At 48.8% G+C, this 12,347-nt stretch overlaps 1 protein-coding gene across 1 annotated transcript; it reads right to left on the bottom strand.

The window, feature by feature from the left end:
• Positions 1-7,606: 7,606 nt before the first annotated feature.
• LOC132339234 (somatotropin) lies at positions 7,607-11,850 on the bottom strand. The gene is made up of 5 exons (XM_059869410.1): positions 11,841-11,850; positions 10,780-10,943; positions 9,874-9,990; positions 9,365-9,526; positions 7,607-7,807 (listed from the first exon to the last, which is right to left on the bottom strand). The coding sequence occupies exons 1-5, from the start codon at positions 11,848-11,850 to the stop codon at positions 7,607-7,609; spliced, it is 654 nt and encodes a 217-aa protein (XP_059725393.1).
• Positions 11,851-12,347: the final 497 nt, after the last annotated feature.

Below are 12,347 nucleotides of genomic sequence, written 5' to 3'. Positions count from 1 at the left end.
GGAGATTTTCATTTCTTCTGCTCGCTTAGGACCATTTTCCTATCTCTCTTAAGTTCATCTATTTAATCTATTTAGTTGGAGTTTCTTCTTTTCTCTCCAAAAAGTTGTCCCTTAAAAAACCTTTTTTTTTTCCTGCATTTCGCCTTTGATATGCTGTCTCATTTATTCCCTTGATTATGTAATTACGATAATTATTCATGTGTTTACTCCCCTCATTACTTTGACCCCACTCAGGAGGTACAGTTGGCATTTTGTGTTCTCTGGGGGTCCCTCCAGATTATCTTTTTTCCCCAAGCTTTTATTCCAGTTGCTCTGATTCATTGCTTTTCTTCCTGAGAAAAATATGATTTTCATTATAGACCGCACGTCTTCTAAAGTATAAATTTTTGGACCTAAAAATTGGTCTAATTGTTCAGCTATGCTTATAGGATCCTCGAGAGAACTTTTTTATTTATTTCTTAAAATTTCTGACCTCAGACGAAGTCAAAGGAGCATTTACAAACCCTGTTCCGCCCCCTCCTATGGGGACCTCTCTTAATGGAAATAGACCGATCCCTTTATCCCAATCTTTTTGGATTTTTATCTTCTATAGCCTTCCTCCTGTATTTTTAGGAAGAATCAGGAGAGGGCTTTCTTTTAACTGAACTTTTAGTGTTTCGATAAGGTGATTCCTTTGGAGAGCTCCCCTGAGCAGCCAGAGCTGTGGTTACCAGGGAACGGAGCTCGGGGCAGGACAGGTGGGACTCAGCATAGCTCTGGGTCTCCGTCCTCCAAAGGAGGGGTCTGCAGGCGGGATCGCCCGAGGGGTGTTCCGGTGCAGACCGAGCTGGAGCGCGGATTGCCCCCACATGGCCAATGGAGGCTGATCCGGCAGAGAAAAAGCCGGCGAGAGACCCCGGCTGCAGCGGCCGCAGCCGACCAGAGTCAGGGCAGCCGGGGATGCGACAGACGGGACCCCCCCTCGGTGCGCTCGGCGCGGTGACCCCGGTCCGCACGGCAGGACCAGCGGAGCGGCCGCGGGCCGGGCGGCCGGAGTGGGGCACACGGACTGTGCCGGAGCCGGCACCGGGGCTGGGGGGTGCAGCCGCCAACGAGTGGGGAAACAAACGGGAATGGACGAGGTAATATTTTGTTCCCAGCCTTTTTCTTTCACCGTCTCTCTTTTATTACTTTTTAAAGATGTTATTTTCTTACAATCTCCCCCCCCCCCCCTCCAGCATGTGGTATATTCCTTTTCTTCAGGATTAAACGGTTTCTACAAATAAATCCAGAGTTTAACCAAGCTAAACTTCTGCTTGGATACTTTGAAATGGTCGACGAGCTAACTCACGACCTTCTCATGTTTTTTTTCTCATCACCCTTTTATTTATCCTCTGGCAAATTGTACATTTTTCAGTTACTTGTTTTTCTACTCCAAATAATCCTAATGCACCCATAGTTCCTTAAAAAAAAATGATCACTCGAAGCTTGAGTATCCCACTGGGCTTTTTTGAGTATTCCACATGTCTTCTGCTGTTCCCTAGTAAGTATTTTGTTATCTAATTGTCTTCCATCAAGATGTTTCTATTTCCCCAGTTTATCTTGTTCACCATCTCTCTTAATTATTTTTTCTCAGCTTCCCTAAAATTTGGAATTTCTAATTTTTCCTTATTTAGAGTTAATATTAACTCTTTCAGCTCTATTTTCTGCTACATCTTTAGCTTCCTGATCTGCCAAAATATTTCCTCTTATTTCTGGGGTCTTTACCTTTTGATGTCCCTTAATATGTGCTATAGCTATCTCTCTTAGGTAGTTTTTCTTAAGGTATGTGCTGCTCTAAAGGCATACATTGAATCAATATGACTCCTTTCTTTTGTGTTAGATATTCTAGTGCTCTTTTTAAAGTATATAATTCATAAGTTTGAGCCTTGTAGTTTAAAGTTAATTGGTTAATTTCCCTTTTTCCATAGTTTGCGTGTTTTTCTCATCAACTTCTGCATACTCTGTATTTTGCAAGGAGTTGTATTTCCTTTTGCTAACATAACTCCCAAAGGGCTATCTTGGGGGGTATCTCTTCTAGTATACTTTTAGTCCCCCTTTTTTTCCTCTATCCAGCTTACTGGTTTTCTGTTCCATTTTCAAGATCTTATCTATTCATCCCCTGCCTCTGTTTCTCACGTTCACTAACAGCTTAAACACCACTTTTCTTTCAACTACTTTCACCCGAAACAAAGCTTTTCCCCACGCTACTTTTCAACACAGTACACCTCCCTCCAAGGAGATGTGGGGTAAGGCTTAATATGCACAATCCACATTACCCATACTTTCATTCATCTACATTCACTTACTTTTATTTCTCATTCACCATCACACATTCCTTCACACTCTCAAGACACAAAGTGGATCCTTACTGCTAGAAAATCGCGGGTCCCTGTGCCCTCCCTCGCCTTGGGGTTGGCCTCCAGGTCTCCAGGGGATTCTTTCACTCCTTTTATCACTCACTTCGTCTCTTTACTGGCCGCTTTTCTCGAAGAAAGTCGGAAACGCAGCATGGGAGACTCCGCACTCACTTGGCAGGTCTGGGACAACCAGCCCGCCTCTCATTCACACACATTCATCTCCCCCACTGCCCCCCGAGAAATACTTTTCCTTCCCGGGTTCTTCGTGTGCACTACTAGTCTTAGAGGGCCAATTACCGCGGTTGTAGGGAGCCTTTTTCCCTTCTCTTTGTTTTATTGCCTCCTTTTGTCCACCGAGCTAACCTCCGTCTGTTGGTCACTCCAGGGGAAACAGAGCGAGGCTGCCAAATTGGGCAGGGCACACCTCCCCACTCTGACTCTCCCAAAGCACCATCAGTGAGGTATTTTAACCATCCTCTGCTACCATAATTGTGAAAAACGCCAATCACTTATTTTTAAAATTTTAAAGGTTTAATAGTAATAAAATAGTTATAAAAATAGTAATACAATTAGAGTAATAATAATTTAGACCGTTTGAATTAAGACAATATGAGACAATAGAAACTAAGAGTTACTGACGTCCCGGTACCTTTTTCTGGGCAGCACAAGCTCGAAAAAGGACACTCATTAACAAAGGATTAACCCTTAAAAACAACAGCCTTTTGCATATTCCACACTTCATAGATGATGCATAAATTCCATTCAAACACAGGATCCTTTCTGGTCATCTTCAACTTCCTCAATCCTAACAGCACCTTCGCCTTCGAGGCGGGAAGAAGTTCATTTCTTCTGATAAGAGGGCAATAAATTCTTTTTCTCTGAAAGATTTAGGTGTCCTATGGCTGCTAGCTTGCTTCAAGTCCTTTCTTGAAAAAAAAGTATCCTACATAGCATAGTTTCTATTTTAACATTTTGTTATAACCTAAAGCTATATTTAACACACTACTGAAGAGAATTAATACAGCATTACTTTCTAACACATCACATATAATATTCATTTTAATATTTGCGAAAAGCCAATCAGAAAATAATAATTTTTGACACTAATAAATGCTGGTTTTGTGCAGCCAGAGAGTCCTGTGAGTGGGGAGGAATATCTGTGTATGTTCAGGGCTGTGCACATGTTTTTGCGTGCTCTTGTGTCTGGTGCCAGAAGCAGGACTCACATTTGACCTGGCAAGGATTAAACCCTTGGGATGGAGCTGGTGGGTCAAACCTTACTGACAATGAAAACCCCATTGAACTGAAATTTTCCTTGTTTCTCCTCTTTTTGCTGATGTATTTGTAAAAGCAGTTTCTCTTCTCTCTTCTGAATTGTTTAGCCCAAACAAAAGGAGGCTCGGGGGGACCTTCTGGCTCTCCCTGACACGAGGAGCAGCCTGGAGGGCAGTCAGACTCTCCTCTCAGAGAACAGGGACAGGAGGAGAGGAAATGGCCTTGAGTTGTGCCAGAGAGGTTTAGGTTGGGCTTTAGGAAGAATTTCTTCACAGAGAGGAGGATTAAACGTTGGAATAGACTGCCCAAGTGGTGGAGTCACTGTCAGAGGAGGTGCTTGAGACATGCTGGCCGTGGCACTCGGTGCTCTGGGCTGGGAGACAAGGTGGGGATGGGCACAGCTTGGACTCGATGATCTGTGAGGGCTTTTCTGACCTCACTGACTCTGTGATTCTGTTACCATGACTGGAGCCTGCCCTGCCCCAACTGCTCAGTCCTCTGCCAGGACCTTCCCATCCTCACAGGGAGGAATTACTTCCCAATATCCCGTCTAACCCTGGGGAAGCCACTCTCTCTTGTCCTGTCCCTCCATCCTTTGTCCCAAATCCCTCTCCTCTCTTGGAGCCCCTTTAGGCCCTGCAAGGGGCTCTGAGCTCTCCCTGGAGCCTCCTCTTCTCCAGGTGAGCACCCCCAGCTGTCCCAGCCTGGCTCCAGAGGGGCTCCAGCCCTCAGAGCAGCTCCGTGGCCTCCTCTGGACTCACTCCAGCAGCTCCACGTCCTTCCTGTGTTGGGGACCCCAGGGCTGGAGGCAGCTCTGCAGGTGGGCTCTCATCTGAGCAGGGCAGAATTCCCCTTTCACCCTCTGGTCACGCTGATAATTTCATATTTTGTTGCATTTATAAGCCAGTAGAATATGGCAATTGCCCCAGCAGGGATTTACCTTCACAGAGGCCAGGTTCCCTGGTCATTCCCTTATGAATCACCACATCTTCCCACTTGGAGTTCTCCAGGTTCTGTGTCCAGACACTGGATTTTGCTTTACCTTTGCCTTTGTGGTTCAAGCTCAGCCACGGCCAGGTGATTTCTCCTATAGCAGATCACCCCTTTGCTCTCTATATTGTTAAACAGGCTACATTTCTCTCATTTCAAGAGGGATCTCACATTCCTGTGGCTCATCCCCGAGCTTTTCTTTTTGCAAAGTGAGGTCAAAATACCTGGGCAGGAGTAAGACATCCTCTCCCTTCATGATTTGGTGAGCTTGGTGCCCCTTCCCATTGCTTGAGCTGCCTCACATGTTCATTCATTACCAGTTGACAAAATCTTATTTTGTTTAATGGAAAACATGTTTGAAAGTAGAAAGAACCTTTGTTTTACATAATGTTAAGGCCCCAACTACTTGGGGGTCAACACCTGTGGTTCACAAGGCTCTTGTGGCTCAACACATTTATTACAAGGCTTTTTTTTTTTTTTTTCCCTTCTTAGAGAAATACTTTTCTGTGCCTGTGCAAATGAGTCCCGCAGCTACTCCTGCTGGTAAGACACCCTCCACCTCCAGTTTTCTTAGAGCAACTCTGGGCTTTACGTGGGCTCCTGCAGAGAGGGTTCATTCCTTTTGTTGTTCTGGAAGTGCTGCACAGATCTGATACTCTGTCTAAATAATCCTGCAGCTCTGCTGGTTCCAGATATAGCTGATCTCAATAAGTTGATAGGAAAACACCTCCTTTCCAAAACGAGCATTTATTTTGGGGCTTAATTTTAGTAGCATTAAGGTTTATTGCCCATTTCTGTTGCTGTTACGTATTTGGAGGAGAAGCAGACATTGGATGTGACGCACATGGTGTCTCATAACATTTAGCTTTCATCCCTAATAAAACACTGCAAAACTTTTGGAAACGATGAAGACAGAGCTGCTTTAATTCAGTGGCATCATTAAAACAGAGATCAAACAAAACTTCTTCTTTGAGGTCAAACTGTTCCCAAGACTGTTCCATTGGCCTGGGAGAGAAATCAAGCGTAAATTGCTCTCTACAACATGTTTTAGTTTCATCCCTATGCACATATTTTTGTCATACATAAGGGGCAGCTTCCCCAGAATTTACCACTCAGGAATGTTTCTGCTTTGGAAGGACTGACTGACATCACGATGCAATGAGCCAGAAGGACACCCAGCCACTCTCACCCTGAGCAAGTCCTTCCAATTCCCCCTGTCTGTTCCCCTTTCCATCGGGCTGGACACTGCCTTGTGGAAGGTGGGTTCTGAATTCCCTCCCACCCTGTCCCAAGGGAAGGGATCAGGCAGGGAGCTGAGGGATGGTTCTGCAGGAACAGAGCTTTCTGTTTGACTCTGCTGCTCCCTTCCCTTGGGGGCACTACTGGTCAGGTCAGCTCTCTGTGCCTTTGGAAGGGGCTGGAGAGCAGGGCCTGCAAGGGGGAGTGTGGAGAGACAGCAAACCAGCAAAAATTCCATCTTCTCAACGGGCAAACAAAAAATCTGATGGGCATTGGTTGTGTCACACCCCAAAATGCTCCGGTTTTGCTGCTGCTCTTCAGTAAGGATCCATGCTCGAGGACAGCAGGTAACTCAGTGTCACCAGAGGGAAGAGGGTGTCACAAGGGTGGGCAGACACTGCTCCAGGCAAACTGCAGGACGAGTCAGAACCATGGAATAGTCTGAGTTGGGAGAGACCCCCAAGGATCTTCCAGTCCCTCCCCTGGCCCTGCACAGACACCCCAACAATCCCACCCTGGGCATCCCTGGGAGCTCTGGCAGCCTGGGGACTGGGACCATTCCGTAGGGAACCTGGGCTGTGCCCAGGGCTGGCTCACATCAGGAGCAGCTCCAGAGAAGTCAAGACCACCCTGGACTTGACTCCTTCCAAGCAGACAAGAAAATGCAAACCCTCCTTTTTGTGGGACAAATGGAAGCACATCAGGGTCTCAGGAAATTGCACCACAAGGACAAGCACTAATGGAGCTGAGCACTGGGAATGAGTTAAAACAACCAAGGGGATTTGGGGACACCTCTGTGTGCCCTCATTTCAGCTGCTTCTATAACAAAGTATGATCCTGCAGGGCCAGGGCTTCCCTTGCTGTCAGCTTTTTCCCCTTTGCCATGAGGTTTGTGGTGAAAAGTGCCTGTACCTGCTGAGGTGAGTGGGATCTGGGCACAAAACTGAGCCTCCCCAGGGAAGCTGTGGTGGTCTCAAATGCAGTGACAGGAAAACCCTCTGCTCTGGGCTTGTGCCAAGGCTGGTGCCAGCACCCACCTCGCGAACACCACCAACCAAGACCACCTTGGACTCAGCACCTTCCAAATTCACCCCCTGGCCCCACCCTCTTCAGACCCCAAATCCACTTTCCCAGCCCCAAATCTGCCTCTCAGTCCCAAATCTAACCCTAAATCCCTCCCAAGCCACAAAATTCACTTCCCTCAGTCCCAACTCTGCCCCAACCCTAAATCCAAGCCCTAATTCATCCTTCCAGGTCCAAATCCACCACCCAGTCCCAAATCTACCCCTAAATCTCCCCCAAAGCCACAAATCACCCACCTCAGCCCCAGGTGTGCCCCACCCCATATGCGCTCTGTAGCCCCAAGGCTATCTCCAAATCCAACCTCCTAGCCCCATATCCTCATCCTCCGGTCCCAACTCCACCCCAAATTCCCCCAAGCTCCAAATTCAAGCAAATTCTCAGACCTAAATTCTCCCTCTCCAGCCCCAAATCCTCATCCTCCAACCCAAAATACACCTCCCAGTCCCCAACCCTCACCCCCCAGCCCCAAATCTCACCTCCTCCTACAGCATCTCACCCCAAATTTCCCCCGAACATCCCGTGCCCCGCAAAAGCCAGATTCGTGCCCCCCAGAAGCCAGATTCGTGCCCCCCAAAAGCCAGACTCGTGTCGGCAGTAGCAGGTTTTATTCTCCAGTTTCTTCTCCCAGGAGCGGGGCGGGGTCAGAGGGCGCAGTTCCCTTCTCCGTAGCGCCGGCACCTCATCACCTTCAGGTAGGTCTCCACCTTGTGCAGGTCCTTTTTGAAGCAGGACAGCAGCCCGTAGTTCTTGACCAGCGCGTCCTCGCCGCGCAGGTGGAGCTCGAATTTCTCGTAGGTGGGTTTGAGCACCTGCGGGCCCCGCGAGCTCCGCTCCTCCAGCTCCTGCGGGACAACGGGGACATTCCGGGAGAGGCAGGGCCGGGCAGGGGCGTCTCTCAGAGACAAACCTGCCGAGCGCTGGGACAGGTCAGGGGGATTGCCCCCCGCTCTTAAATGTGATTTCAGAGGTGTTTTTGGACGTGTGTGCGGCAGAACGCGCAGGTGGAGGTGGTGCCGAGAGGTGATGCCATGCTGAGCGTGCTACACACACGGGTCTGTGGGGAGGCAGGAGTGTCCTGGGCGGGAGGGGGGCTTAAAATAAAGGCAAAATCACAGAGAAATACTGCAGCACCTCCAGCCAAACTGCACAAATAATTCTCTATTCCCCCACTTTCCCAAAGCTCTGATCCAGCCCCACATCTCCATCTCGAGATCTGTATTCAGGCACTCCCCCTGCTGTGCTCAGCATCAGAATGGTTTTGGTGAAGTAAAAAGTGTCATAAATTGGTGAAAAAGGAATATTTCTGTTATTTCTGTGTGTGGCTTCCCAATGCCCAAACACACATAGAATGCAGAGCAAAATCCAGTGGCCCTGATTCCTTTGCCTTCTTACTCCAGCACAGAATCTCTGTGTGTGCTCTCAGGGCCTGACTTGCAGAGTTATTTAACTGCTAGAAGATGTAAATAATGGCCCTGACTAATTACTCACAGCTACAGCTTCAGGTTGATGCTGGCAGACAAACTTACAAAATAAGCATAACTGAAGAGTGTCCTGGCAGATAATGGGCAAGTTAATTTAAAACAACAAACCCCAAATTAAGAAGACCTTAAAGGGGCTTTAAAAGAGAGGGAGAGTGACAAGGGGGAATAGTTTTAAACTAAAGGAGGGGACATTCAGGTTAAGTCTTAGGAAGAAATTCCTCCCTGGAAGGGTGCTGAGGCCCTTCCACAGGGTGCCCAGGGCAGCTGTGGCTGCCCCTGGATCCCTGGCAGTGTCCAAGGCCAGGCTAGACACTGGGGTTGGGAGCACCTGAGACAGTGGAGGGTGTCCCTGCCATGGTAGGGGTGGCACTGGATGGGCTTTGAGGTCCCTTCCCACGCAAACCATTCTGGGATTCTCTGACAAGATCTTCCTTGGAAAGAACCCCCTCCATCTCTCAGCTTGGAGTGTTGCATTAATGGAAGAGGGAAACATCAGAGTGAGTCCTTCCCTGCATGAAAACATGTTTATAAAATGTTGTGAGGTTTCAAACCTTGCAAAAATTTGCCCGTTTCAAAGTACTTTGCCTGGAGATGTAACAAACCTTGTGCTGCTGTTTGTCCAATATTGGGAATTCTTTGGTGCTGGGTTTGGAAAGATTTTGGATTGGAATGTTATGATTCCTGCTGGAATCTGCTCCCTGAGGGGTGGTGGCAGTGCTGGTAACACCTGTCCTGTGTTCTTACCCTCCTCATTGGTGGGACCTGTGCACTGGGGGGTCATGATTTTATTATCTAAAGGGAAGCAAAGTCCAAAGGATGGCCTGTGGAAGGCGGGAAGATTTCTCATGGTCTGTGGATCCCTGAGAGAGGCCTGGGCCTGGAAGACTTCTGTTATTCCACAGTCATGCTGGGACTTACCCTCATCAGAGCTTGGATCCCTTCTTCCAGGTCCTTTAGCTTTTCATACACCCTGTCTGAGGTGCCAAAAACCAAATTGTTTGTGAACACCTTGCTCAGATACTGCACTGGGGTCAGCCAGGACTGGATGAGAACCAGGGAAAACCGGAGAAGTTCCATGTCCTGAAATTGAGGCAGGAAAGGGTCAAAGATGAGTAGGTGTTGTGTTTGGTGGAGTGTCCTGCTCCCTCTGGAGCACCCTGGAGTGACCCAGAGAAGGACACTGCTCCTGGAGCTCCAGTTTGCAGGCTGAGGGCACCACACAGCCCCAGGTCCTGTGCAGACAGCAGTGTTCTCATGCTGAAGCTGGGAATATGATTTATAGTGTAACCCTGAAGAGTCTGCAGGGTTTAAATAGCAAAGAAGAGAGAGGAGGGTGAAAGCACCAAAGGTCTCACAGGTGAAAACCCTCTGATCCTGCAGTGGGGACTCTACAGACAGACCTGTGCCTGCCCCATGTCAGGACTCACCGATTTCTGCTGGGCATCCTCCTTCCCTGTGGGAGCAGGGATGGTTTCTGAGTAGCAGTAGGCTACCTGAGAGTTTTTGTTGGTGTGCCTTTGGTCCTCTGGGATGTAGCTGCGTTCCTGTGGAGACATCCCAAATACACTCAGGTCTGCTGCCCATGGGCTGGAGAAGAGCACAGAGAATTCCCTAGCTGTCCTGCATGGTTCCTTCTTGCAAGGAATAAATGGGAGACAGGAGGTGCCTCTGGACAGGGTGGGAAACAGAAGTTTGTGTGGTGGCACAACAGCTGCCTTGAAGGTCTCCATCTCCCTAGGGCAAGGTGCTGCTCTTCAGTAAGGGCCAGTTGTGCCCATGGGCAGCAGGTGACTCAGTGTCACCAGAGGGAACAGGGTGTCACAAGGGTGGGCAGACACTGCTCCAGGCAAACTGCAGGAGGAAGAGGAACAGAACACACCTGGGACAGGTTCTGCCAAGGAGGAGATGATCCCCAGGGACAGCATGTGCCAAAGGGACAGCCCATGCCAAAGGGACAGCCTGTGCCAAAAGGACAGCCCATGCCAGCTCCTGAGTAGCAGCAAACACTTGCTGGGTTTAAGCACTCAGACCCTCCCAGGGACAAAGGTGACCAACACAGGGAAATCCTGAAAAATATCTGTGCCACCTCCCAGCTATCCCTCTGCAGGGGATCTGGACATAGGTGGAAATGGCCCCAGTGAGGCATCAGAGAGGGGACAGAGAGGTGACAGTGTCCAGGCTGGTGGGACACAACTTGCCCTATCCTGTTAAGGTTCATTCTCCTCCCTGAGAGCTGGCAAAGACACCAACAGCTGGGAATTCTCTGGGAAGTTTTACAGTCCTGGAGCCATCAAGGAAATACAGAGGAGATGCCCTCAGGCCACAGCACTCACAAACTCCTTGTAGGTCTCAGCAGCCAGGAGGTGAAGGTGCTGAGCCCTCAGCACAGCGTTGGCAAACAGGCTGGACAGGGGCATGGCTGGGAAGGTGGCAGCTGCCTGTGGCCACTGCAGTCCCAGGGTGATCACAGCAATGGCCAGAGGAGAGAGCCAGGACCCTGCAAAGTGGAGAGGAAGGTGTTGGGAGTCCTTGGGGACTGTGCTGAGGAGGAGATGGCACCTGGGAATTCATTCCCAGCCTGTTCTACCTGTGCTGGATCCATGCCCACCTTCCGTGGTGCCCTGTTGGACACTGGGTGGGCTCAGCCCTACCCAAAATTGAGGGAGACCCTTTCACTGCACCTGCCCTTGGGGCTGCTCCCAGTGAGACCAGCAGCATCTTCCTGGCTGGAATTCTGGTTGCTCAAAGAAAAATAAGGGGTGTCCCTGTGGTTTTCCCTGACATACTCATGTTTTCCTGTAGGCCTTGTCCCTGCCCCCACTGGGACAAGAGCCTAGAGGAAAACATGAGTATGTCAGGTGGCATCACCTGTTCTGTGACCAGCTGCTTTTGGTCCCTGGGTCACACCTTTAAGATTTGATGATCTTGGTCAAGCCTAAAGGTTTTCAGGCCATGACATCCAACACAAATGTCCACCTGTACTCACACAGACCACAAAGCTAATCTGAAGCAAAGCCCCCTAGGAGGAGGAATGCCCTGGAGCCTGTAGGACTTGGACATTTTTAGACATCATCCTCATCCCTGTCTGAGGTTGGAATATGAGTTTTATTGTCCCTGCCAACGTTTATGGTAATAGTAACTATTACAGCTATGGCTTGATCTTGTTCTTTAAGATCGCAACTCTCTCCTTGCCCACTTTAGGTTAATTAGTGAATTAGAGTCACAATTCAGGGAAAGGTTTTCTTTTTCATAGATTTAGAAATTGACATATTTTAATTTAGGAATGGTAAGAAGTGTGTGTAGCCCACCACAGAACCACCCCATCATCATCATCATCTCCTGTTACCCTACAAACCCAGCACTGGAAATCCTTTAAAACTGAAATAAAATGTACCTGGAGCCATTTCTGCTGGTGAGTTGCTCTGGTGTGGCTTGGTTGGAAATGTTTCCTTCTTTCACCTGGTGAAGGAAACTGTGCAGCCCCCCCTTATATAGCAGGGGGTCTGTTTAAAATGGATCTGTGTGTCCCTGATCACAACAACAGCTCTGCACCTTCCCCCTGCATAAATGCATAAGTGTTTATGGTGGTGCTACCTCATCCCAGGCATTTTCACAGATGTGCAGCTTGGGGAGCTTTGTTTGCCTCAGGATGAGACCAGTGCTCCATGACTTCGCCATATTCTCCTGTTTATTGCAATTAAAGGTTTCCTCATCATGGCAAAACCCAAATCAGATCATGGTGAGATTGGTTGTGTCCTCCTGATGTTCCTGCCTGACTCTGCCGCCTTGGCCCACAGGGCTGACCACCCTGAGACATTTCTGGCTTAAAGCAAGTGGCAAGTGGCACCAGGAGAGGTTTAGGTTGGATGTTGAGGAAAAGTTCTTCCTGAAAGGGGTGTCC

Source organism: Haemorhous mexicanus, chromosome 28 (assembly GCF_027477595.1).
Source record: "Haemorhous mexicanus isolate bHaeMex1 chromosome 28, bHaeMex1.pri, whole genome shotgun sequence".
In the NCBI taxonomy this organism is placed as follows: domain Eukaryota; kingdom Metazoa; phylum Chordata; class Aves; order Passeriformes; family Fringillidae; genus Haemorhous; species Haemorhous mexicanus.
Note: the sequence above shows the minus strand (reverse complement) of the source record. Positions and strands in the feature narration are given on the sequence as shown.